Source organism: Drosophila takahashii, chromosome 2L (assembly GCF_030179915.1).
Source record: "Drosophila takahashii strain IR98-3 E-12201 chromosome 2L, DtakHiC1v2, whole genome shotgun sequence".
NCBI classification, from domain to species: Eukaryota; Metazoa; Arthropoda; class Insecta; order Diptera; family Drosophilidae; genus Drosophila; species Drosophila takahashii.
In genome coordinates this window covers 22,264,238-22,290,522 of record NC_091678.1, presented here as the reverse complement: position 1 = coordinate 22,290,522, position 26,285 = coordinate 22,264,238, and the positions used below count along the sequence as shown (strand labels likewise).

The window sequence follows — 26,285 nt, the reverse complement described above, 5'->3', positions numbered from 1 at the left end:
TTCAGATTTTTCACACATGTTCTTGGGCTTCCTACGCAGTTCAAGTTTATTTCAGCCGAGCGCCAGGCCCGTCTATCGCCCACAATCGCCCACTAACGATTCCCATAGATATTAGATATTACTTTTCATTTTTCGTCTCTTCCCTTACTTTGCTAGGCATTCATTTGATCATTTGTTCATCGCCTTTTCATTTCCCATTCACACAATAAATATTCCAATATGTAATTGAGCTTGATGGTAATGTGATTATTTATTTCTGCATTTCAACGAATATTAATTTGGTGAGCTCCATTATACTGTTTTGCGCATTTTCGCCGGCCATTTTTCCTGGCCAAATGACGAGGTAAATACCTTTAATGCATTCGTTCTAAGTCCAAACTTCACATGCCTCCCGCTCGACCAAAATTCAATTAAAAATAATAACAACATCCCGGCACATTAGCCTGGCTATTTTCGTTAAGTAATGGTCAGCGAATGGAAATGGAAATTTCCAAATGCAAAACAAAGGGGATGCCGCAAGAGGAGTTCGGCAGTTCGTGGGCTAAAAGGTAATCCACAAATATTTTTAGACGAATCCTGCGAAACGAATCGGGGGCAAAAATAATTAAGCAAATTGCATGATTTTTATTAATAATTTATTCTGTCCAGCGAGGAAAATGCAAGTTCATGCGGCAAATCAGGCGAAAATCTGTGTAATTAGCATACAATTTGGATACAAATAATGCAGCTGTGCTTCCGTCTCGCTACATTTTCCAAATATTAGCATAAATATGTATTACTCAATTGAGTTTAAAAATTATTGGAAATATATTTGACTAAAAATAACAAGTTACAAAATAAGTACCGACAACTTTTTTGGTTATACACAGGGAAAATTATGCAACGTTTTAGGTTCCGTTTTTATATAAAAACGTTTTGAAAATAAAAATGAAAACGTTTTAAAAATGCAGAGTAAAATAAATTTTTATGAAACGTTTTACTTTTTAAAATGTTTCACCCATTATTTTGCACCTACAATTTTTGATAATTTTCTCTGTGTAGACTTCTTTAAAAAAAAAGACTCCACAATTTAAAACCTTCTTGTTTTCTCGTTTCAAGTTTTTTATTTTTTTGTTGATTAAGAATTCTATAGCAACGTTTTCTGCCGACATTATCTTAGTCCCTACAGTGAATTCAGTAGAGAATGCACTGATTAACATATTAGCATTATTCAATACTAGCTCCTGAAAAAAATTTTCCTTTGATAATTAGGTACTTTGCTGATTGGCAATTAAAATCATGGTGTCATTGATGTCTCCTGCAGCTTAGGCGAATAGTACTCTCCAGCCTTTGTTCCTCCGTTTTTCTATTGATTTTGAAATATTTGAGTGTTTGTATCTGGGTGAGTTTGCTGCAATTGTGATTTAAACTTTACACAAATCAGCCAGTATCTTGTGCTTACATTTATAAGTCCGATTTGTGTGTCTATGTTGGTTTACTGCAGCTGCCTTGGGCAGCTTCTTCCACTTGCCAATCATGGTGTTAATGCAGCTAATTAGGGCGATTCCAGGATGTTTACAACCTTGCATCTGAGCTATTGAGTACCGATTTGTGTCTCACTTGCGATTTAAATATTATTTGCGGTAGAGGAGAGATTTAATTGGCATGTTGGACATTGTGCTGATTCTAAAACACTCAAAGCTTGTTTAACCTTTAGGCAAAGAACGAAAACATTTTCCTAGTGAGTATAACATGATTTTTAACTTACTTTAACCGAATTATTTACTGTCAATATAAGCCATCAATTTATCCTACCCATAAAGAGAAGTTAAGTGGGATAACCAGAGGAGTAAGGATAAATTGACGGCTGGTGACCATATTTCATATCGATAGCCCAGCCAGGCTCATTTATTATGCGCTGTAAAATGTTTTCCCCCTGGTAAATCCACAGAGAAAGTGGGGTAAAAAGCGGCAACCTGAACCGAAAAATTTCAAAGGTCACTGCTCAGCGTTTTTTACGGCCTAGAACAGAGTTCATCCAGTCGGCTGACAGTCTCTGGTTTCTGTAAGAGGCAATGCATGTTGCCCTGTCAAACGCTCCGTTGAACTTTTCGCTTAGGAGGAGGAGCCGAAAGTGGCTTCCTTTCTGCGGCTTCCATTTGGACACCTTTGCCGGGAATCAACGGCTCGTTTAGGGCGCCAAATGCCGCAATGTCTGGCCCGGAAGTGGAGGCACCAAGGATCATTAGGCAGTGTCAACAAGCGGATTGCCGGATTGGCTGACATCCAGAAATCGTACGAAGAAATACAGGGCATATTGGCATGGAAATTACCTTTTATGGAATTTTGTTATTTTTTCTTTTTTTGGGCTTTATTGATTTTTAAAAAATTATGCTTAGATGCTAACTACTAACAAATTGTCCATTAACTAACGTAAATGTAATTAACCATTGTTTTCGTGTATGACTCATAATTCAATAGATATTACAATATTATTATTGATACTTTCATTTTCTGTACTGGTTGTGTAGTTGCTAGTAAATGCAGAAATATGAAATTGGTTTGATCAACACTCGTATTTGGTTTCGGCTTCTGTTTTTTCGGTCTTTAATTGTAGGTTTAATTGTAGTTAATTAGTCTATTAGTTGTTTTGTTTTCATTTCTTCGCTATAATAGCCATTAATTTAATTGTAGAATTACAGAATTTAATATGTACAAAATTATGTTACAGTAGAGTTTCCCTCATTTACCTTTAATTTTCACCAAAGTTGGTTATGATTTTTCCCTTATTAAATTTCTACTTTTGCTCTGAAAACTTTTGTGGCTGCGTGGGTTCGGTGGCAGCTTTCAGCGTTGGTTTTCCCACCAAGCCCAGGGTTTTTGGCGTTTCAGGTGCTACCTGGTCGGTGGCAATCGGACACGTTCCCCTGTCGGTGGCACACAAAAGTTGCAACGCTCAACATTTTCTGAGAGGATGGGCAAAATTTCGGTTTAGTTCGGTCAACTTACGTGCTAGAGAGCTAACGCCGTATTTATACAGGGTCTTTAACTAATATGTAGCAAGTTTTATAAACTCTTTTTCATTGTTTCGTAGTATGCTTAATATACTCATATAATTTTATTCATTGATTTCTCAGTTGGTTCAGTTGAATATCAGCGAGAAGACGAGATTTGAAAAAAAGAAAATAGTGTGAAAGAAAGTGGCTTGGGAAAGTAGACGTTAGAGGAAAAATATATTTCAGCTACAATTTCTAAAGTATTTTTAATCAACAGTAAAACAGTTCAGATATGTTAAAGGCAATAACATTTAACAGAAAATTTAACAAATGTGAAAATGTAATTTTTCCCTTAAACATAATCATATATTTTAGATGGCAGATATAACAACTAGCGAAATAAGGGTCTGTTCTTCAATAATAGCCCAATCTTTATTTAAGACCCTCAATATCTTATATGTGAGAAAACACCTAAAACCTAAATTAAGTCTTAAATTCCACAGTTAGCCACATGTACATACAATTAACCCTAACCACACACATGAATACACAAAACACCTGTTTCGGTTAAGGGGTTTACCCCTTCCATCGTGCTTACAGCTGAAACATCGTTTTAACTACAACTTAACTATTTATTTTTATAATACAACTTTGTCGACATCGGGCAGTACCATTAGCCCACTGTTACAACCACCGCCTCCAGGACCTGCCCCACTACCGGTTGCCACCACCGCGAGGACATCGCCTGCAATCCCGGCACCACCTCCTCCTCCTCCGAATCCGCCTCCCGATGGCGACGATGATGAGGCTCCAGGTCCATCCGTAGATCCTCCACCGCCGTCCGATGGAAGCTGCTTGGCTTTCGCCTTGTCGTGCACGTACATGGCGGCCAGAGCATTGAAACGTGGACCCCAGTTCTGTAGATAGTTAAAGTCTTGATTCTCATCATCAGTGCCTGCAATTGGACAAGGGGGAGTAGCGAGTTAAAGGATTTCTTAGCATGTTGTGGGTGTGGGTTAAATTTTGGTATTTGATTGAACAGAGAATTCTAATTTAAGCTCAGGGCAATTTTAGTAACAAGGTCAATTTGCAGTCTCTATTTAAAATTTTATTTAAATTGCGAATTCGCTAGATATGCAAACCTTTTAGCATTAACAATTATTTTTAAATTTAGAGATTAGATAAATTTACGTTATAAAATTCTCTTTAGGATTTTTAATTTCAAAAAAATTTTAAAATCTATATTTTCAAAATATCTCTTGCCAAAAATTAAGATGCTAGTACATTAAATATATTTTAAGATAATGATAATGACATGGGTAAAATATTTGACTACATACATTTAGCTGCTATTTTAGGGATATCAAATTAAGCTTTTGGCGAATTTCTTTGATTTTGAAAAGTTTAAACGCTTACCGGAGGCCAGCGAGCTCAGCGACTCGGCGATGCTGCCGCTGCCCTCGAAGGTAAAGTTCCGCAGGTCGTCGAAGGGCGGCGCGTTGTTGTCCTTGTCGATACGCTGCTTTCGCTCCTCCATCAGATAGGCCACGTTCAGCTCCTGGCCAGGTGGCAGCAGCGTCATCACGGGGTCTAAGTGCAAACAACCGCCCAATTACTTGGCCATGTCCCAGCTCTTTGCCATGTTTACTCACAGATTATGGGCATCTTGCAGGCGGCGATGTCCGGCGGTCCTCCCTGGGCGCTGATTGGTATTTGCAGTGGCGTAATGTCGAAGGCCGTCATGTCGTCCTCGCCGCCGCCCTCGTCCTCGTAGCTGATTACCGTCTCCCGGACATCCTTCTCCGGTCCTGAGCGCTTCTTTTTCTTGGTCGTCTTGCGTTTGCGGCTGTATATCACGAAGATCAGGGCGAGAACTGAGAGGTAGATGGATAGTTTTAATAAAATATTATGTGTTTTGAAGGAACGAATATTTCTTCAAATATGAAAGGCATTTTTAAGTCAAAGATTATTATTTAAACCGCTGGGAATTACAAATTTTAATTGGTATTATAATGTTTAAATAAAAATCAGGGAGTGCCATTTTTAATTGTCAAAGAGCAAGAATTTTCCTCCTTGAGTTGTCAATATTAAATTAGTTATCCAAATATGTCTTAATTGCTCTGCTACTCTTTCCATAGTTAGTCTAAATTGTCTCCTCTTTCGTGGGACATTCCTCTAAATGATACCTATTAAGATAGCCCTTAATATTTCTCCGGTTCTCATTATAAAAACTTGTTTTTTACCCACGGAAGTCCACTGTTATTTTTATATTTTTACAAAAAAACTGAAATGCTGAAACAAATACCTAAAGCAAGACTTGGAGTCTGTTGGGTGTCTGTTAACTGTCAGAGCCATAACAACAACTCCATTTACATTTAATGAAGGTAATTAAATGTAGGGAAAAATGTTTTTCTTTTATTCTTTCGCATTCCCACACTTGGAAAATGAGAGAAGGCAAAAACTTGGCGTAAAAATACTTTTAAAGACTTTAATTACTAATTTAAGAAAAAAAAGATATAATAAATTAAAAGTATCACCACTAAATGTTTATTATTTTTACTAAACTGAACATATATAAGCTTTCCTTTTAAATTCCCTATGGTAAAATCAATAAGCTTCAAGGCGTGAAAAAAAAACACAAATAAAGCATTTGATATTTAAGAAGATAATGATTCCAAGGCCGTGTCCAGTTGCCAACAGTTACGAGAAATCAACTTGCCAGTGAAGAAATGTTTTATGCTCTTTTCTTATAAATGAACTTTGTGCCTGTCTCTACGAAAGTCAGCTGGCAGTTATTGCAACTAATGAATCCGCTTAGCCCAGAAGAAATGCTGGGGCTTTAAAAACCAAAAAAAAGGAGGGTGGGAAATCCATAAGAAACATCCTTGGCTGGCTTGACATTTTGAAGAAGTCGAGCCAGAGTTTTAATTATTTTTACTTAGCTGTTTGCTTAACCCCACTGTACCAGAGGCAAGTTAATATTCCTGTCAACTGAAGCGCAAATGATAAAATGCAAGTCTACGAGAGAGATTCTCTTTTGGCAGTACTTTTTATTTTCACCGAGTAAAAGTCCTGTTTACCCGACAAACAGAAGGAGAGTGGCTGTGCTGGGACTTTCCCGAGAATATGTTGCAGTGGTTGAGTGGAGGGAAACTTATTAATAACTTTATGCTACTTAAGCCAACTAAAGTAAAACGGCAAACGCAGAAAGGACACAGAACTTAACAAGTTTTCATGCTACAACGATTTGGAGACACTCGAAATGTGCATTTGGAATGTGAATGTTTTTGGCCGACTTGTAATCCGCTTAGTTGGCAAATGACTGTCAATGTGGGGGATCCAAAACACCCACTACCCACACCGGTTCGAGTTGTCCTGTGTCTTTGGGAGCTGGAAAGTTTAATGCAACAATTACAGCATAAAGTTGCAACAGCAGCAAGACACAAAACCCAAAGCCACAACCGAGTACCGAGTACCGAATTGAACCGAAAATTGTTTACTACCAGTTCTCGGCCAAGGCTTGAAGTGCATTAAATTTGTCTCTCGCCGCAGAAAGGAGCGAGCAAACTTTCTAAATTATCTTGCCGCACAAGTTTTGCTATTAATGTGCCCCATCCAAAAACAACCAGCTAAAATCTTCGATAATTCGTCGTAAAAGCGAGGAGAACCAAATCTGTTTTCAAAACTTTCGCAAATCAAAGAAATTTTCAGAAAGTTTGATTATAAATCAGGTTTTTTTTTAATATTATATTATTTTGAGGTCAAAATAATAAGAAAATAAGATAAGAAAAATGAAAGTGCACCAGATCATTTTTTGTACGGGTACAATATTTTTTAGCCTTTAATATATGCATATGTAGATCAAAAACAAAAGTTTCACCACACAACATGTACCTAGAAAAAATTTCATTAAAAAAATTCTTTAAATAACACTTTTTAGCATTAACTTTTAGCATTAATTTTTCTAGACCTAGCCAACAAATAAAAGTTCAAATAAATTGCACGCCAGCGCTAAAACGTGCTAAATAAATATTTTCTGGGTGAGAAAAATTATGAATTGAATTTCCCAGTGAAACGTGCTCGAAAATCCAACTATGCAACAAAGCTCTAAACTTAATTATTTGGGCCACCAATCTGTTCGTTCAATTTGCACTAAAAATACTTTATCAAAGGCCATTTTAAAGACTGCAGTTGGGGGATAAAGTGCACAATATTTTGCTAAGCAGGCCAGGGCCAACTGTTCATTCATCAGCCTTTAATCAACATTACCTCCGACCAGGAAAATAAAATAAGAACAAGTAGAAGCCCGAAAAACTACACAACGGCCAGAGGAGAACATCAACTAACCTACATAAAAACTTGCAAAAACAAAGGCAAAGGCAAAATATCCTGTAAGATGAACAAAAGCCGGACCGAAAGCTCTTTAACGGCCTTTGTTTGCACTTAACTGTACAGGACCAAGGACCCGGGTAATATCTTGTTGCTGGCCTGAACCTGCTGACCAGGTCAGCTCATCAAGTCTGTATAGTTGCTCCACTTGGACACTTGAAACTTTATGCTAAAATACAGTTCAGCGATTCACAGATTACACAGGAGCAGCCAGGAGCCGGCAGGACCTCCACAGACAGGACATGAAAAAGCGTTGACTGTAAATAATGTTGGATAATTATTTAGTTTGCTTTTCGCCCCTGCCCTTAAACTTTACGCCACTTTACGGCGAATCAACACAAACACCGAGGACAAGACGGCGGCTGTCAGATTTTATGTTTTTCGGTTCCTGAGATATATTTTCACATCATAAAAAAGGACGAGATGAAAGTACTTCTGTGCGACGGACCGACGGACGGCTTGTCGTTTATTTATTGCGCCTATTTTGCGGTTTAGCGGTTTTATGGCCACTTCCAGTCTTTGTTTTTCCGCCCGCAGCCAACTGTGTAATTATCTGCCTTAGCAGCGACTAATTAGCTTAGAGCCCCGCCTTTTGTTGTTGTTCCCAGCTGCAACTTTGGCTCGAGTACCCATTAAAGTTGGCCCAGCGGCCGGATAAATCAGCGTTACTCTTAAATATGGCCCAGAATAAATTGGTTGGAACTCACACAGAAAGGCAAATATAAAACCGATCTGGAAAAGGGGCGAAAATGTTGCGCTAATTGAAAATCCTCTCAAATCCCAGACGAGCTGGCGAAACGAAAATAGATTGTCGCGCATTGCGTGCGAGGAAACGCATTTGCATTGGCCTGGGAAGAGCAGAATGGGAAAAATAACCAAATGGCCAAAGCCACTTAACACTCGTCCGAAAAATCCATTAGGTACTCCAAATTTTGCTGCAAATTTTATTCCATTTTCTGCGATTTTTTCAAGCAGTAAAGTAGTCCTAATTGGCTTAGGCAGTGCGGGCAATAGCCGAACTAAGCTAGTTTTTAGCTTTGACTAACGTAAACAAAAATGTTAAATTAATTTTTATCAATTTGATGGGGTTTCATTTATTTTGTTCTATTTAAATACCTTGAAGTTTTTAATCTCACTTAAGTGCTGTCCTGTATTTTCTAAAAATAAAAGCTTTAAACTTTAGAATAAATAATCCTAGTTTAAGAAAGTAAGCTTGCTAAATAATTTTATGAGCTATTTTATTTAATTTATTTAGAGTAAACTACCTTTGTATTTTTTCTTGGTCACCATAATTTATTTATAATTCAACACTGATATAAATATAAAATTGCAATTCTTAAAATGTTCCCTAAATTACTAGTGTCTCTTCCCGCAGCATACTCCTCAGAAAACACGAAAACTAGTCTCCACTTTTTCCCCAAGCTTAATTAGCCGCTATGCAAATATTTTCCTACTCCTTTTTTTCAGCAAAGCCAACAAATTGCCCCTGTCTGGGCATAAAAAAGTGTGGCAAAAATAAAGCAACGAATACAAGATTTGTTGCCACTTTATGTTGTTGAAAATGCATGTGTTCCCCCCATGTTAACCCTTTACCACTTTTATTTTTTTAGCCCCACCCGGTCGCGACTGTCCAAACACATGTCAGTGTCGCTATATTTTTTTTGGCTTTTTTTGGGGAAGGTGGGTTTCCCCAGCAAATTGCATTAACATGGAAAAACAGAGAGGAGGAAGCTCGCGTGTGGAAAGCAAAAATGTTGCTGCTTAAGCCGCTTAATTGTCACACATGAATGGAAAATTTCACGGAGCAGCTTAGCGATACGGTGAGGTGGGGGTTTCGTCTTCACTTGCGGTCGCCCGCTGTAGACTTACTCAGTATGATAATCAGGCAAACGAATATGGCTCCCAGGGCGCCCATGCTCAGCTTCAGGCGCTGCCCCTCCTGAACCAGCTCACAGTTTTCGCCCCAATAGCCCTCCGGACAGATGCATCGATACCGGAGCCGGGGCTCCAGATTGATGCAGGTGGCTCCGTTCAGACAGGGCAGGTCCAGGCACTCATTCCGGTCCACACATCCCTTCGTATCGGAGGACATGATGCGACCCTCGCTGCAACTGAAACGAAAAATCAGAGGACGGTAGAGTTATTACGAATTCAGAGGCGATTACTGCAATGGGAAGGGAAATGTTTGCTGCCACAAGGATTTCTCTTATTCCTTTTTCCCTGCACTCAAAAACAGGACAGATTCTATAATAAATAGTATAAGATGGTATCTGATCTTAATGAATGGGTCTGAAATGTATGCTACCATATACATTTCTCTAATTTCTCTCTAAAAACAAAAAAAATCAAAAACATCAATTTTGGTAAGGTAAATTTAAAAAGAAAATGTATTTTCAGAAAGGGAAACAAGTAAAAAAAATATTTGCGTCGCAACCATTATTTTCTCTGAGCTAGAAAACAAACAAATTTAATCCCACAATTTGATTGCTACTTTTGCCCTCACAAACTTTTTTGTAAAGTGTACTCCTAAATTTTCTTTATTTTTTTTACCGAAATAAAACTTTTTTATTTTCACACAAAGTTGTGCAACCAAGGGATAGAATAATTCCCCCATGAACTACGCGCCCCTCTCAAATATTTTCCGAAGCGCATTAAGGGCGTGAAGTTTCGGTTGGGCTAGAATCCCTGGACAACCCAGCGATGGGGAAATTAAAGCTTTAAAAGCGGGCAAAAAAAACTAGCTCTCGCACACATTCTGCACATTTAAATTGAAGTCATTTCGTATTCCAATTGAGGACAGCTCCTTGTCCGACATCTTAGTGTCCTGGCTGAGTGACACAAATTCCTGCAGAGGCACTGCGTTAACTGCTGCCCACAACTGGCAACGAAATTGAGGCTAAAGTAAGCATAATTTATGACACGTCGCCACCTGAAGGCGAGGCGTGTGCCACTATTTAAATTTATCTTAAAAGAAAGAGGACCGCAAGGAGGCGAGCCTGGCGAACACGTGTTTCAAAGCAGCAGGCCCAGATGTTTCTGTTCCCGAAAGCAAATGGAGCGAGAAGCTCACAGCTGGGGGTGCTTAGTATCCCTCCGCCAAAAGGAGCGGGAGGATGGGGCCGAGGAGCGAACAGGACATGATGCAGTGCCAGATTGGGTGTCCTTGCTGGCTGTCGTCGGCTCTCGAATGGAGTCACTCCGCAAAACTAATGATGTGGAAAATGTGCTCTGCTCTCGAGCGAGGGAACTGCCGCTGCCACCAACACTGCGACCCATCATCGATGAGGTGTTGCAGAGCAGAAGCTCTAGGATCAGGAGTCGTGCCCCAGATTCCCAGTCTCCCGGTCTCCCAGCCCAGCCAGGCAAATGTAGATATTACCATGTGCAAACACTCGGAAAATACACATTTTTTCAAGCAATTCGCTTGAACACAAAGGAAATAATTTTTAAGTTTTCTAACCTGACCTGGAGTCTTCTAGCAAAATGATTTAGTTTCTGAAAATATTTTCAAGGAATAGGCTTAAACTATTGGGATTATAAATATTAAAATATATTTTTAAAATACTTTATTTTTTATATAAAATATATTTTATACTTCATATTCTTAAAATAAGGTATTTTTCCATTTGCTTTTATTATTTATAAATTTGTTGTCATTGGTTCTATTTTTTTCTGATACTGATCCTAAGTTTTTCTGAGTGACGAATTCTATTCCTGCGGTCTCTGGTTTACATGAGCAAAGACAGACCGGCAATGACAATTGATATTATTTGTTTTGCATTCGCAGTCAATTTGCTGTTTGGCATTGTCGGTTTTCCTGCAGCAGGAAAACGGCAGGGACTCTGTACCACTCCAGGCAGTTTTTACTCTAATGGCAGTCTGGATACGTGAAGTTATGTTCGTAGCTGAGAGTTTCCTTTCATTGTGCAACCTACATTTACAAAGTCACAGTTATCTGTGAAACAATTAGGTAAATTCGATCACCTATTGTCAAAGAAATAATTAACTTATTTTCAGTGAAATTTGCACCGATTTAATTACAACTTCTGGCTTGCCATCAAAGGCAAACAAAAGGGGCTGTAATTAAATCGAACCTCCAATAAATTACTATGCACCCGTACACAAAGGAAAGGCCAGGAAATGAAAATGAAAAAGGTATACTTACGTGCACTCGTATTCGTTCCACAAGTCGACGCAGTCAAAGGGATCCGGGCAGATGACATTTGAGCAGGGCCTATTCGAGGGACAGTTGCGTTCCAGATTGCGGGCCATCGTGGCCTGCCCCCACTGGGTGCCATTCATGGCGGGCGGCAGGGGCAAGTGTTTTCCATCCAGTCTGCCGGTCGGAAAAGTGGGAAAAGGGGAAACTATGCATGAGTACCGGCAATCGAGGAGCACTAAAATTGTGTCCTTTTCCTGTTGTCTTTGATTAGCAGGGCCAGCCAACTAAGCTAACCGAAGCTCGAAAGGACTTTTTATTTGTATTCTTGGTGTTCTATTTCGAATTTTTTTTTTTAATTTCTTTTACAAAATAATACAATAATTTTTAATATATATTAGAAAGAAATAAAAAACTATTAAATAAAGTTGATTAATTTAGTACAATTTTTTAAAATTTCTTTTTATGAAAAGTTAGTTCTTGTTTCTCTCCTTTTAAGAGCATCACAGCAGCCCTAAAGGGATCTAATCAAAGCAGCATTAGCCCTCACCTGATGTCGTCCAAGCAGCTCCTTTGAAAGTCGGACTGCACCTCAAAGGTCTTGATTCCCGTATACTCGGCCTTGCCGCCCGCATAGACACCCTCCTGCTTGTCGATGCTCAGCCACTGGTGTCCTGTGAAGTGAAAGGACTCGTTGTACCGCCTCGACTCCCCGCCATCCAGTTCCATTAGGGCCGCCGATCCATATCGACTGATGCGAATCACATGCCACTGGCCATCGTTTACTGCGATTGCCGTCAGCGTCAGCAGCTGCTCCTCGTTCCTCAGGGAATTCAGGTTGTAGCGGAACTGAAGGTGGCCTCTGCGGAGCTCCAGGATGGCGTACTCCCTGTGATGTTGATCGCTAACCCGGAAGAGCTCGCCGCCCTGCTCTCGAGTTCGAAATCTCAGCTGCAGTTGGGTGGAAAACCGGTCCGGTTCAAAGCTGAGGGCGAATTTCACATAACTCTGGGCCTTGAAGGTCGTCGGAATGGTGGGCACATTGCAGCCCGGACCCATCCAGCCCGGTTGACAATGGCACTTGGCCTGAACCAAGCTGGCCACACAATTTCCGTGCTCCCAACAACGAGCCGTGTGTTCGGTTTTCAGGCAAACTTCATCGGTTTGTGGACAGGCGGGAAAACTGTTCCTGGCCAGAGCGGGAAAAGCCAAGTCATAGTGCTCGGAATTATGGATGACATTGCGAATACAACCATCGAAGCCCTTGGAGCTGAATGCGTACTGCCAATTGTAGAGGTTCTGATCGAAGTGCTGCCTATAAAGACCACCCAATTGCAGGGGTTGGTTTAGGTTCAGCGACTCCGAAAAGGGCGGAATTTGTCCCCTCGCCTGGCAGGCATTGTCATCGAATTCCGGCGGAGTGCCGTCCTCCATTTCGCTGACCACGGCAGTGCGACAAAAGTCCACAACCATTCGCACATTTTCGGAGTCCCAGAAAACATCCAGGCGATGCCACACCCCATCGTCCAGTGTCTTCTTGGTCTTGACCTTCAGTTCTAGGGTTCCCGAACCGAAATCGATGAGGAGTCGCGGATAGCCCTGCTCTAGTTCGATGGTTATGAAGTCGCTGATCACGGTTTCCTCGGGTTTTGGTGGGACAATGGGTCCATTATAGAGTATAAGCCCATCAGCCACTCGAGTGATGAACTCCAAGCTGAGATGCGACTCCTGGCAGAGCTGGAGTGGGGGATACCAGGCCCATCCGTTGCCGCGAAAACTCCTTGTCGACTGCTGGCATCGCGGACCATTGTAGCCCACCGGACAGGCCACACATTTGGGGCCATTACGGGTCTCCACACACCGTCCCCCGTTGTAACAGAGGTGGGTTCGGCAGTTGTGATCCTGATTGGTGAAGTTCCTGGCCCGGCAGACACACTGGGCACTGATATCCAGACGAACTCCCACCAAAGCCGTGCGATTTACACTAACCGTATAGGGTTTTTTACCCAACTCCACCTTGGAGGTGCACGAACTGGCGCCGCACTTTCCAGTACCCTCGTGCAAGCATTCATTTATGTTTACCATGGTGATATTCAGGCCCACTTCGTGTTCAATCTCCTCACGGTGCATCTGCACCACACCATTCAGGCGAACTGCCTTGAAATACGGCTGCTGGGTTGCGGAACGAGCTGCGAAGTGAACATCGGTTAGTGGATAGGAAGAACCTTCCTTCAGTTGCACACTGAATACATCCACGTTATCTCGATCTGTGTACAGCAATTCGGCGAGTTTGTTACGGAACCTTTCCAATTTCGATGGTTCTACTTGGTTCTTAACCGGGTTCCAGGTCCTTACGAAGTCCTCATCGGTTATGTGAGCCAACCGCATGGAGCCGGCTTGTTGAACGGCCTCTGCCGTTATGTCGCGCACCGTAACGCTCAGGTTCGCGGGGATATCCTCCTGACCATGCTCCCGATCGTAGACCTTGAACCGCAGCTGATAGCGACCTCTTCTGGTTCCCGCCCTCATCGTCAGAATTCCCGTGTCCGTGTCCAGCTTGAATCTCTGGTGCTCCTTGACCTCCCAGTAGTACTTCTTGTCCGGAACATCCCAGTCGTCCGGATCGTTGACGTAGACCCTTCCTATCTGCGTGTCCTGCGACTGTCCCTGGTAGTTATACACCAAAACGGACTTGCTGCCCGGCTGCATTTTATTATCGTTCACATCCCCGATGGTCACGGTCAAGGTACTGGTTCCCGTCATCGCAGGAGCTCCATTGTCCTTGATCTCAATGGGAATGACATAGCTCTTTTGCACCTCGCGATCGAAGGGACGAAGAGATGAGATGATGGCCACGCCATTTCCATTGTCACCTCCTGAAAATAAATATTTAACGCATTTAGTTTAAAATACTAAAATCCACTTTCAAAACCCCCCGGGATCGATTAGAAAACTGTAAACTCCAGTTGTAAGCCTTCCCAATCCCAATTCAGTGCGAATTTGCTCCACTGCATTTGGCCAAACTAACCAGAAAACGCTAAAATCAAACAACTTGCAATTCAAAACCGAACCACTTCACCAGTCTCCCTCTGCTCTTCGGCACTCCATCCAATTCAGTTCATTCATTCAAGGCAATCGCCACACAATCAAAGTCGAAATCAAACGCTAAACCAAACTGTGTTTGCATAGTAATGGTGATTGAATTATGTTTCAGACAATCAGCATCATCAGCATTGTTTGTGCCACAAAGTTAGTACCAAAAAAAAAAAAAACTCTGTAAAAGCCAACTGAGAGATAGAGAAATTGGTTGCAAAGTGCCAGGGAATAAGAGGAGCAGAGCAGCGGTTGAACTGTGGACAGAACTCAGCCTCGAGGCATCATCTCGGTTGCCGCATTTGACCATGTCCGGCCGGCTTTTGTTTTCATTGCGATTTGGTGTTTTCCTTTCATGGGCTTTTCCTAAGGTCAGGGTATATGCAAAAAAAGAAGTTGTGTCTTGAAAATACAGTGTTTTAGAACACCAGCGAAATTAAATTTTTACAAACAATAACAAGGAAAAATTTAATGACAAAAAGCATTATTGGAATTTTCATTTTTTCGTAGCTTGCTTTAAAAAAAAATGTTTTTCCGGTACCTAACTTTTGTAGTTTGAAAAAATGTTTCTTTAATAAAAGTATAATTAATACTAAGAGGTTAGGGTTTAGTGTATCTAATAATTCGGGTTGGTAGATAACTACACTTTCAATCTTGATTTTCGAATTTTTCTCTGCTCTTCCCTTTTGTAAAATGGAAATTGCTCCACACTTTTTGTGAGGCCATTGTTGGGAGTTATTTGAAACAAAAACCCCGGACAAAAACCTTAAAAAAAGGAAAACTTTCGAGAGCACCCCAATAAAATCGATCAAATGAAAGAAAATTTGAGGTGTCACTTGAATGCTGTCGCTGACATTGACAGCAAGTTTTTCAATTTTCTCGACCAGTTTTTCTGCTACGCCAGTTTGAATTTCAGGGCACAATTTTCCTTTGTATTTGTGTGTCTCTCTGTTTTAGGGTCCATCCTCATTGATGTGTTTTTATCGCTCTCTGCTCCTTTTTTTTTATTTAATTTTTTGCCAACCTGGCACGTGTTTGGGTTTCAAGTATCCCTTCAGTAAACGAATTGACCCAAACGCCTTTGGGGTATCAAAATAAATAATTGATTTTCAAATGCTGAATTAATTATACGCCTATAAACAAATGCAGAGTTTAAATAAAAATGTATTTGCCTATTCGCTTGATATTAATTTGCATAATTACTTAAATGAGATGCGTAATTGGTATAAATTGGTGCGACATATCTCATTGAATACATTTTTAATCAAGCTAATGCATTAAATATGCCCAACATTTTGTTTTATAATTTTTCCAAGTGCTGGCGATTAATTCCCATTACTTTTTTTCTATTTTGGCACCAATATGACAGATGTTGGGCTTAGTGAGCGTTTAAACATTTTTTGCATCATTAATTATTCAAAGCGATTTGCCCTAGGCTGTTTTTTGTACACGTGTTGCCTATTACGATTGCGATTAACATTTAACGGTTTCATTTAAATTTGTTTCAAATGGGAATTAAAATATTTCATTTGTATTTTAAAAAATTAAATTTTCATTAAACTAATTTAAACCGAAATAATATTCTATACTTACTGCGATCATATTCCACTTTGAATCCCGCTCTTATTTCGTCGCTGGCCAAGGGATCCAATCGAAAAGTGAAGGGTCCTCCATTGCCCCTTTGTCGATCATCAGCATCTTTGGCAGCCACCTCCAGAATCTTTTTACCGGACACGTTCTCTGGGAGGGTTGGCTTGTAGTCCTGGGCAAAGGTCGGTGCATTATCATTGACATCCTTAACTATCACGGTCAGAGTTGCAGTGGCCGTTCTGGCAGGGCTGCCATCGTCGATAGCCAAGATCTGAATGTGATGCCGATCCAGGGTTTCCCTATCCAAAGGTCTTTGTATGCTGACAGCCCCATTGTCACTTATGGCAAACTGTCGTCTTCGATTTGTGGATCGAACTATTTTGTAAATTACCTTGGAGTGACCCCCTTGATCGGCATCAGAGGCCTTGAATTGCTCGAGAACAGTTCCCACTTTCGTGTCCTCATAAATGGAGACTTCAATGTGCTCCCGATCGAACTTTGGCACATTATCGTTGATATCTCGCAGTTTGACCACCACCCAGGAATAGGCCACGTGATACTTATCACTCCCACTGGGGCCATCGTCGCCCTTATCGTTGACCTGGATGCGAAACCGGAATCCACTGCTTTGTAGCGGATCCTCGTAGTCCAATGGCTGAATGATTTTCAGCGAGCCCGTTCCATCGCCGTTCCGCACCATCGCAAACTTGTCCGCCCCGAAACCACTATTCGGCACCACCTTGTATTGGAACGTGTTCGTCTCGTCCTCGTCCTGAACGGTCACCGTGAGAATGGGCGTCTCTGGGATGTAGGTGCCATTCGTTTCGTCCACCTCCGTGAACCACTCGTCCTTGGTGAACTGCGGCGGCATGTCGTTGAGGTCCTTGACGCGAATCGAGGCGGTCCCAGTGCCTGCGAAATCGGACAGTAAACAGAGAGTGGAGGGTGGGTCAAATGGGCGTCGATTACAGACAGATGCAGTGGGAGAAATATTGTGAATGATTTGTGAAAAATTGACTTATTTCCATAATTTTGATAAATTGGCTGTCTTCAATATAAATTGGGTATTTTACATTTTCCTTTGCCATTTAGGGACAAATATATATTTTTATGATGTGGAAGAAAATTGTTTAAGGTCTGTCTAAATAATTTTAGGGATGCTAAGGAAGTTTTATAAATTTACAATAACCTTCAATAACGTTATTAAAAGTGGTTTGATTTTTTATTTCAAAAGTTAAGGTTCCATTGTCATAGAAAATTAATTTATTCTATATGTTTTAAGAACCGAAACGGATATATATTTAAAATATAAGTACCTTTTCGTTTATACTAAACAATCTTATGCAAATAAATAAATAGTTATTAGTAAGTTGTTAAGACCTAAATGCAAAACTTTGTTTACCGTCTAATTATACCCGTTACTCGTAGAGTAAAAGGGTATATTAGATTCGTGCAAAAGTATGTAACAGGTAGAAGGAAGCGTTTCCGACCCTATAAACTATATATATTCTTGATCAGGATCACCAGCCGAGTCGATCTAGCCATGTCCGTCTGTCCGTCTGTCCGTCTGTCCGTCTGTCCGTCTGTCCGTCTGTCTGTCCGTCTGTCTGTCTGTATGAACGCTGAGATCTCAGCAACTACAAAAGCTAGAAGGTTGAGATTTCCCACACATATTCTTTGGCTTCCTACGCAGCGCAAGTTTATTTTAGCCGAGCGCCACGCCCCCTCTAACGCCCACAATCGCCCACTAACGATTTTAAAATGGGTCCTGCGCCCACATCTTTAAAGATTTCCGAAAAGTAAAAATGCAATTTTGTTGTGTATATTTATACCTATCGAAATGTAGAAGACATTTTTCAAATCGGACCATTCATTAAAAAGTTACACGCAATCAAAATTTATATATCTATCTCCCTCGCACTCCCTTTAGCTGAGTTACGATTATTAGTCGGGACACCAACCCGAGTACAGCGTTCGCACTCCCTTTAGCTGAGTGACGGGTATTAGATAGTCGGGACACCAACCCGACTATAGCGTTCTCTCTTGTTTTTCTAGTAAAAACAGATGTAATTGCAAAGCCAAATCTATTAATACCTCAGACATATTTAGGCAATCGGATAAGCTTAAACGAATCAAGGTATAAATGCCGTCTTTTGGGCATCGCAAATTCCTGGAAAGGCTATTATCACGCCAGCCGTGTCGTAGACAAACATTCCGGCTGATTGAGTTCGGGCCCTCGACCCAAGTGTATTCGTCACACTCACCTTTGAGTCCGCCGCCATCCATCGCAACCACCTGGATCGAGTAGTCGGGCGTTCGCTCCCTGTCCAGACAGCAGACAGCCGTTTTGATGAGACCCGTCTCCGGTTCGATTTCGAAGATGGGCGCCCCCGTCTCCTCCTCGATGACGTTCTTCTCAATCGAGTAGATTAGCTTGGCATTGGTGCTCTCGTTGGGATCGTCGTAGTCGACGGCGGACATGGTCATCACCGAACTGCCGGCTGTCCCGTTTTCGGTGACGTTGCCAAAGTAGATGCCCTGCGGAAACTGCGGCGCATTGTCGTTGATGTCCTTCAGATTAACCTGGATGTCCGCATAGCCCACCAGGCCCTCGCCGCCCTCGTCTTGGGCGAATACTGTGAACCGCCACTGTGGCCTGCCATTGGGCTGATCTCTGTCCAGGGGCTGTGGATTCAAATATAGACACGAAATATTCATTTATTAAAGCTTACATATGTGTACAACATTTTCCATTTTGAGTAATGATTTGCTTGAAATTAATTTAGGTTTGTAAACAGACCAAAGAATAGTTTCCCGATGATTTACACTTGGGATGAATAAAAAAGTATTTAAAATCCTTAAATAACAGGCGTAATGGCATTCGGAAAAACATTTTAACATTTTTATTTACTATAAACGAAAGTCATGAAACCTTAAACAATATTTCTTTGGTGCTGATTAAAATTTCATATTTTCAGGAAAAATTTGCTGTTCATTTTTTTGCCTTTTGAAATAATTATAATAAAATGAAATAAGTCCTTGGGCTTAACAAAATATGATTGTCAAAAAAATTAGTGAAAACATAATCAAATAAAAACACCTCTTAACGAGGTAAAAAACTAGTGACGACCGCACCTTCAACATACAAAAGTTCTGATATCAACATTTGTGACGAAAAATTATTACACTTGTCATTAAATAGACTTTCTAATATTTTCTCATTCGGCCCGCCCTAGCAAACTATTCCAGCCTTTTTCCCTTTACAGGCATTTTCTATTGCAGCGTGCCGAATGAGAAAATATTAGAATGAGAAAATATTATGATCGGACCATCACAGTAGATTTTCATTTCTTCGTGTATATATAGTAGTTGCCTTCGCACACTCTCCTGGTGCGCTTCGTCACTACATGGACTGCCGTCCATAGTGATCAACAATCCCTGGAACACTTCCATTTTCTCAGAGTGTCGAAAGGGGATTTGATTTGGCAGCTGTTTGTTTGTTTGCAAATTATTTTATGCCCCTTGGTAAACTGAGTCTGAGGCGGAGACCCTGGAAACCCTTGAGCCGTTGGCTATCGCTTGTTGTTTGTTTCTAACCTGGCTTTGATGGCTTTGCGTTGGTAGGTGGTCTTACACACAAGTCTGTTATTAGATTTCTCATTAAATGAGTTATCCACACGAAATTGCATTGGCAATGACAAAATAAAAGCCATCCATTCGATTGAAATGTCCTCGAGTATTCGTTGGATTTGTTTGTTTTTGTGTTTGCCACTGTGTTGGCCCTGTCAACCTTTAGTCCTGGCCTGGCTTTGGCCCCTATTCAAATTACCCTTAAACATTGCTTGCTCAGCTAATGCATATACCTTAACGAAATGTATTCAATGTGTTGGTATCTGTGGTTGGTCTGAAGGACAATTTGCCTTTACGATGAATTAATTCTGTAGTCTTATTGAAGTAAATGAAAGCAAAGTCATGTATTTATTCTAAAGATACAAGAAATGTGTGGGCTGGCTGAAATGAGTAGTCGGAAAACATACACGAGCTATTTCTAAGGGAATATTTGAGTGGTCAAGAAGGTCATCGGATAAAGGAGATATTAAATTTGATTCTGTGAAAATTCCCAGTTTAATGAATAGCTTGTAATGCTTATAGTTTATGGTCAGCAAAAAACATTTTTTTACCTTTTAATTTACACAAATGAATCACTTAATTGTTTGTTGATTTCCTTTTTGGTTTAGTATTTTGTTCTACATACATATATGTATACATATATGACCCAGATGATGTCATTTATATTACTCCACTTTTTACTCAAACCCACTAGATATCCTATTTGATTGCCGTTCACTCAGCTGTCGGCAAATAAACTTTAAAACCCAGTTCGCTCAATTAAAGCAGGGAAAAAATGGTTTCACTGCCACGTGACACGTAATGCAATCGCAATTACAAATTAAATGCCGTCAGGCGGACGCCAAGTGGCATCCACCAAACGAAGAAGCCCCCGACCCCAGAATCCTCTCGACTCGAACCCGCTGAACTCTTTTCCCAAACCCCATTTTCCCGCCTGATTTTACACACAATTTTATGCCAGGCAACCGCGCACCAATAACGAACGACGAACGTCATTTACATGTGGTCGGTTGTAGAGCGTCAAAACCACAAATGCCACATGCTGTCGCTGGCCCGCCCACAGCCACCCACAGCCCACTACCCCACACCGTGTTCACCCACTCTTAACCCTATCGCATCAGTGAACTGCCCTATCCGCCGGCAATAAAACAAATAAAGCAAACCGCCAGCGGCAACATTTGAACATTTTATGCAGAATGCGAATCGGAGTGGGGTTTTTAAGGCTCGAACTTTGAAATGTTCGGGGATGACCAATAGTGCTGACAATTATTTTTGGTGTGCTTCAAATTATTAAATTAAAAAAATTCCATAAAGCAATTGGTTTATTTCGTCATTCAAAAACAGTTTTAGTAAATTAAACCATCTAAAATATTATTTTTAAGCCGCAATAGATTTAATTTTAGTTGTCTATTGCTTCAAGCTCTCTTTTTAAAAGTCAGAGAATCTCTGAGAGAGAGAAATCGGCAAAATAATATTATTTAAACGAAAACGAAATGCGTATTAAAAATTTTAATCATTTTAACCTATTTTTTTCCGCCTCTCAAATAATTATTTAATGTCACCCACAAGATAGTTACTATTATTCCAGTTAGCTCTTCTTTGTCTAACTATAGTTAGCAACACTAGCTCCCACTCGTTCGTTTTGTGCCACTTTGACTCGTTAGTTTTTATGGACTTTGTCTGAAATTAATTGGAGTCTATGTATCTGACAACCAACGGTGGCAGTTTTTTGCATCTAAATGACATTATTTTTTGTTGGTCCATGTGCCAATGGGTGTGTCATTTGTGAGAGTGTGTGCGGTTTGACACAGTTTTAAATTAATCATACGCCACCGAACCGCGTGGAAAGCTTTACAATTTACAAAAGTCGCGCAATTGAGGGTAGAAAGGGATGACAGCAATCAGAAGCCGACAAAAAGTGTTAAATATTGAACACGTTTTTAAGCTCTTCCGGTTATGAAAAGAGTGTCGGCAGTGACAAAAGTTAAAAGGGATGTTAACCCGCTCAACGTTTTTTGAGAAATTCTACTTGGTTAGTTAGGGTCCTTTTTAACTAAATTAAATAGACTCTAGCGTGCTAAAAAATTAAATATCAAAATTTACGTTGCCGCATAAGATTGTATATGTTTAAAAATAAATATTACCATTAGAAAATAATAAATTATAGTAAAAACTTGTTATTACAAACATTTTTAAAAATAATTTAACTAGCTTTCATTTATCACTGTTTTTATTAGCATAAAAGTACATTTTTAATGGCAATTAAATATTTGCCGTTTTCCTAAACTCAGTCAAAACTCTCTCTTTTTGACAGCAAAGTTTACAAGGTCATTCCACCAGCATAAATTCAGGGTAGACCCATTTCCATATCACTGCGACCCTCTCATTTTTTTAACAGTTCTCTCGTCACACAATATAAACTGCGCCATTGTGAGAGCATAAACTGTGGCTCAATTGTAAACGGCCAAAGCGAAAGCCCCCTGTCAAAAAATAGCCCCCCCGGGGCTTATAGAGTACCCCCAGCTGGATCACAAACGAAAAAGTTATTTTCCTGTTTTTGCTCCACCTTTTTTCGAATTGCGCGCCATTTGCACGGTTTGCTTTTAAGGGGCCGTCGCCAAATTTTAACTGGCTTTCATTACGCTCGTTTTACGAGGGGACTCAAAAATGGAATCTGTTTAAAAACGCTAAAAGGTGGACGGGCGCCCACTTACCTTGAGTACAAAAATGTCGCCCGTGGTGCGATTTATATCAAATTTACTATTCGCTGGATTGTCAGGGTCGATGCCCTGGCCAGTCAGGAAATATACAATATTTATTGGTCTATCTACATCGCCGTCGGTGGCTGTGACCTGCAACGAAATAGAGAAGAGAACGAAATGCGGTTGGTAACAAAAAATGCATTATACGGTGGGGATAAAGATTCAGGTTCAGGGGAAAACTGGACGCTGCTTACAATATTGGAGGCTATAAATCAAATATGCAAATGAGCCAAATGCTTTAAATGTCCAATAAAGGGCAACGTGAATGTCGAAATGGGGGAAAATACGGAGGGCTGAAAAATCTGGACGGTGGGCGTGGCTGGAATTTCTCCTTTTGCCCGCCAGATTGCTTGTAAATTTATGCTTCGATTTTTTTGCTCTTCTATTTTTGCACATTTTATTTCGGCCTTCTCTCGTTTACCACAAAATATTTTCAAACAAAAGCAAAAAAATAAAGGAAAGAAATGCTAATATTACAGAGATTTATGTAATTATTCAATCGGATTTCGGTTTTTCTTTTGTTTTATTGTTTTATTTTTATTTTGTTTCATTTTCGGTTTGCGATTGGTAAATTAAATCAGCATTTAGGGGCATTTTCTTGAAATATTTGATTATAGTCAAAATTGTTATTGAGTTTGATTTGATTCCATGATGGGCTGGGCAAGTGAGTAAAATCAAATAATTTGAATACTATCGAGGAGTGCTCTTAATTTGCAACAACTTAAAAATACTTGAAATATATTTAGAAATAGCTACAGGGATTTAAATATTTTTGCCTCTTTGAAGTAATGGGAATAATAAGTGAGTGATTACATTTTCCTTTAGGGCTTATGCGCTGAATGCAAACTTTTAAGCTTTTGTAATCGCTTCTTAACAACCAGCAACATAAAAAAAAATTACAATTGTAATGTAAATATCAATATATATTGCAATATTTATTTTAAAAAAACTGCATATTATTTTACTTCAAGTTTAAACAAAAAATCAAAATAAATAGTTACTAGAACGAAAACCATTTTTTTGTCATTTTTTATTACTGTGCAGAAAATGCAAATCTCTTTTTAGTAATGGAGATAACAACGTAACGGTAGAGCCTTCAAACAGTTGTCGTGTCAATTAAAAGCAATAATTGCCTTGTTCAGTTTGTATCTCATCTCTCTCTTTGTATCCTTTTTATCCTGTGCAAAGTGAAGTATCTGTGTGGACTGGCAGTGTGGAAACAAAACGAGTTATGGATGTGTCCTGCATGTGTGCATCCCATTTTCTATTATAATGAAAGAAAAGCGAGTTTCAGTTGACAATTACAAGCAAACTTGTAGCAATATCCTCTGGGTCCTTGGTCCATTAAATCATCGTCACGTGTTAAGTGCCTGCCATTTCCACCCACCCCATTTTCAGCAGCCATCCGATTCCCGCTGCACATTCACAATGCGACAATTTACGTTAAATGTTGAACACAATTTGATATGACAAAAGAGTTGTCTACGTGCCATCATTGTGCCCATTATTATTGCCCCGCCCATTTTGGAGGCGGAAGCGAGCCTTCGAGCCGCGTATGCCATTGTCCTTTCGCCAGGATACACATACATATATGCCCGCTCCCTACATTTATGGCCATCACTTAAATGCCTTCGCCACCAAAACCCACCCACAGAACCCTCGCAAGTGCAGCGCTTTATGTAAAAAAATATTTATATTCCATTTTCCAAGCGCAGAAATCAATTTGGGTCCAAAAGTGTCGGCGACAGCAAGCGCATTCCATTCACCTTGTATCCTTGTATCTCCACAAATGCACCGTAAATATTAAAAAAATATATCGGCATAATGGGACCCGCCGTGACAATGCTCCTCCGGTCGCACTTTGGCCCGCCATAAATGTGTAATTAAAAATTCGCCTTGTTGTTTCATCGTTTCTTGTTTATTGGTTGGGTCTACGCCCGCTGAGCTGTGCAATTTTAATTTGTATTTAATGTTAAAAAAACATGAAGCAAGTGGGCACTAGTGGAATGCTCTTGGAAATAATTTGAGGTCTATGAATGTAACTTTTATCTATTAATTCAAATTTTATATGTATGATTCTTATAAATAAGTTATTAAAAAGAAATGGTAATGAAAAGGGGTATTATTTGGGACGCAAATTAAATTTCATATCCTTGATTTTATGTCAATGCCTGTTATAAATTTTTTTAAATCTAATGATCGCGCAAGATTCTTGTTTTTCCCCATATCCCTAACTGTTCATTAATAAATGACAGTTTCCATAAAGTATCATTTAAAGAGTATTCAAATGTTTATGTGGTCATAAACTTGGCTTTCCTTACATTGGCCTTTATGTTGGTAAATAATGGCATAAATAAAAGTCGCTTGTACAGATATATAAATATATATATGAGTGCTTTTCCCTACATATATGCATGACGGAATGCGTACTCATGGAGTTGATGTATATGCGTATGTGTACGCATTTTACTGCCGTTGCGAAACTATCGCATTATTATTAATGAATGAGTATTTATTTATATTTACGGCTGAATTGCTCCACGCGAGTGAAGAACTTTTCTCCCGACTTTTTTCTTGCTTTTCCCCAATTTTATCCGTTTTTTTGCCAATCGGCACTTAAGTTTCCCAGCCTGTTGTTTGCTTTCGGCCTGCCTTTCTCTCGTTTTTATTGTTAAGTTTTTGACTTTATATGCAAATTACGTGTGTTGTGTGTATTGTTTTTGGCTCGTGTTTTTTTATTTTTCGGCTGTTCCCGCCGCTGCTGGTATCAATATTTAAATTGTGCAAAGTCAATAAGGCGATAAATGTTGTCCTGAAAATTCGGCAACAGTTCTTAAAAACTGAAAACAAACCTGCAGTATGCGTTTGGGCAAATTGCGATCGTCTTCCTCAGTGATTTGTGTGCGATATGTTTGACGATCGAATACCGGTGGATTATCGTTGACATCGCGAACGTTGATCACAACGGTGGTGTAATTATTTTTCCGATTTCGTGTTGCCTCCAAGCGCAGTTCGTACTGTAAAAAAATAATATCATATAAATAATTTTAAACACAATAAGCACGTCACACGTCAAACCAGATAACTAAATTATTCAATTGTATAAAATAGGTTTTAACTGTCCCAAACACTACTAATGCAGCAAAGTGTATCAAAAAAAAACATTTTACCAAAAGCGTTTCAAAAGTTAAAAATACATTTATGGATATTTCCAACGGAAATTTTCGAGAAACGAAAAAATAGACAATGCCATCAGCAAAAGAAATTTATTCCTGCCCGACGTTTTTAATGTGCCTGATGCCGACGAGGCTGTCGAGTTGCAATTTGAACAACAAAAGCCAAATTCGCATGAATGGTCAGTGAAACTTTTTTCAACGGGTAGAACAAAACAAAGTGGAAAAAAGTTAGCAGAAATACGAAATTGGCAACACATGTTCCGGGTGCTGTGGCTTGTTGTTTTGGCCGTTGTGGCACTGGCACTGCTTGTTGCATGGCTGGATATTGACAGCTACACGGATTTCCAGTCCTGTGGGGGTGCCAAAACAAGTTGCGTATAGGTGATGACTACGCGATGTAGGATGTTGGTGGATTTCTACACGGATGTCTGCCTTGCACGCAGAAAAATTGTATTTCAAAAGGCTAGGTAAATATATGTATGTATCTAGGGTGCTAATAAATTGTAAGAGA

General features: G+C 39.9%; 1 protein-coding gene across 2 annotated transcripts in view; it reads right to left on the bottom strand.

Annotated features, from left to right (window-relative positions):
- Positions 1–2,331: 2,331 nt before the first annotated feature.
- CadN2 (Cadherin-N2) overlaps positions 2,332–26,285 on the bottom strand; it is a 37,972-nt gene continuing 14,018 nt past the window's right edge. Inside the window, exons 4-13 of one of the 2 annotated variants that reach the window (XM_017154263.3) lie at positions 25,451–25,615; positions 22,551–22,688; positions 18,471–18,891; positions 16,210–17,118; positions 12,074–14,399; positions 11,530–11,700; positions 9,234–9,475; positions 4,628–4,849; positions 4,392–4,565; positions 2,332–3,930 (exon numbers count right to left, since the gene is read on the bottom strand). In XM_017154263.3, coding sequence (XP_017009752.2) covers positions 3,614–3,930; positions 4,392–4,565; positions 4,628–4,849; positions 9,234–9,475; positions 11,530–11,700; positions 12,074–14,399; positions 16,210–17,118; positions 18,471–18,891; positions 22,551–22,688; positions 25,451–25,615 — 5,085 coding nt within the window. In that variant the 3' untranslated portion in view covers positions 2,332–3,613. Of the gene's footprint in view, positions 3,931–4,391; positions 4,566–4,627; positions 4,850–9,233; positions 9,476–11,529; positions 11,701–12,073; positions 14,400–14,436; positions 14,656–16,209; positions 17,119–18,470; positions 18,892–22,550; positions 22,689–25,450; positions 25,616–26,285 lie in introns of those variants that run through there. The other variant, XM_070211741.1, reaches the window with a different exon arrangement.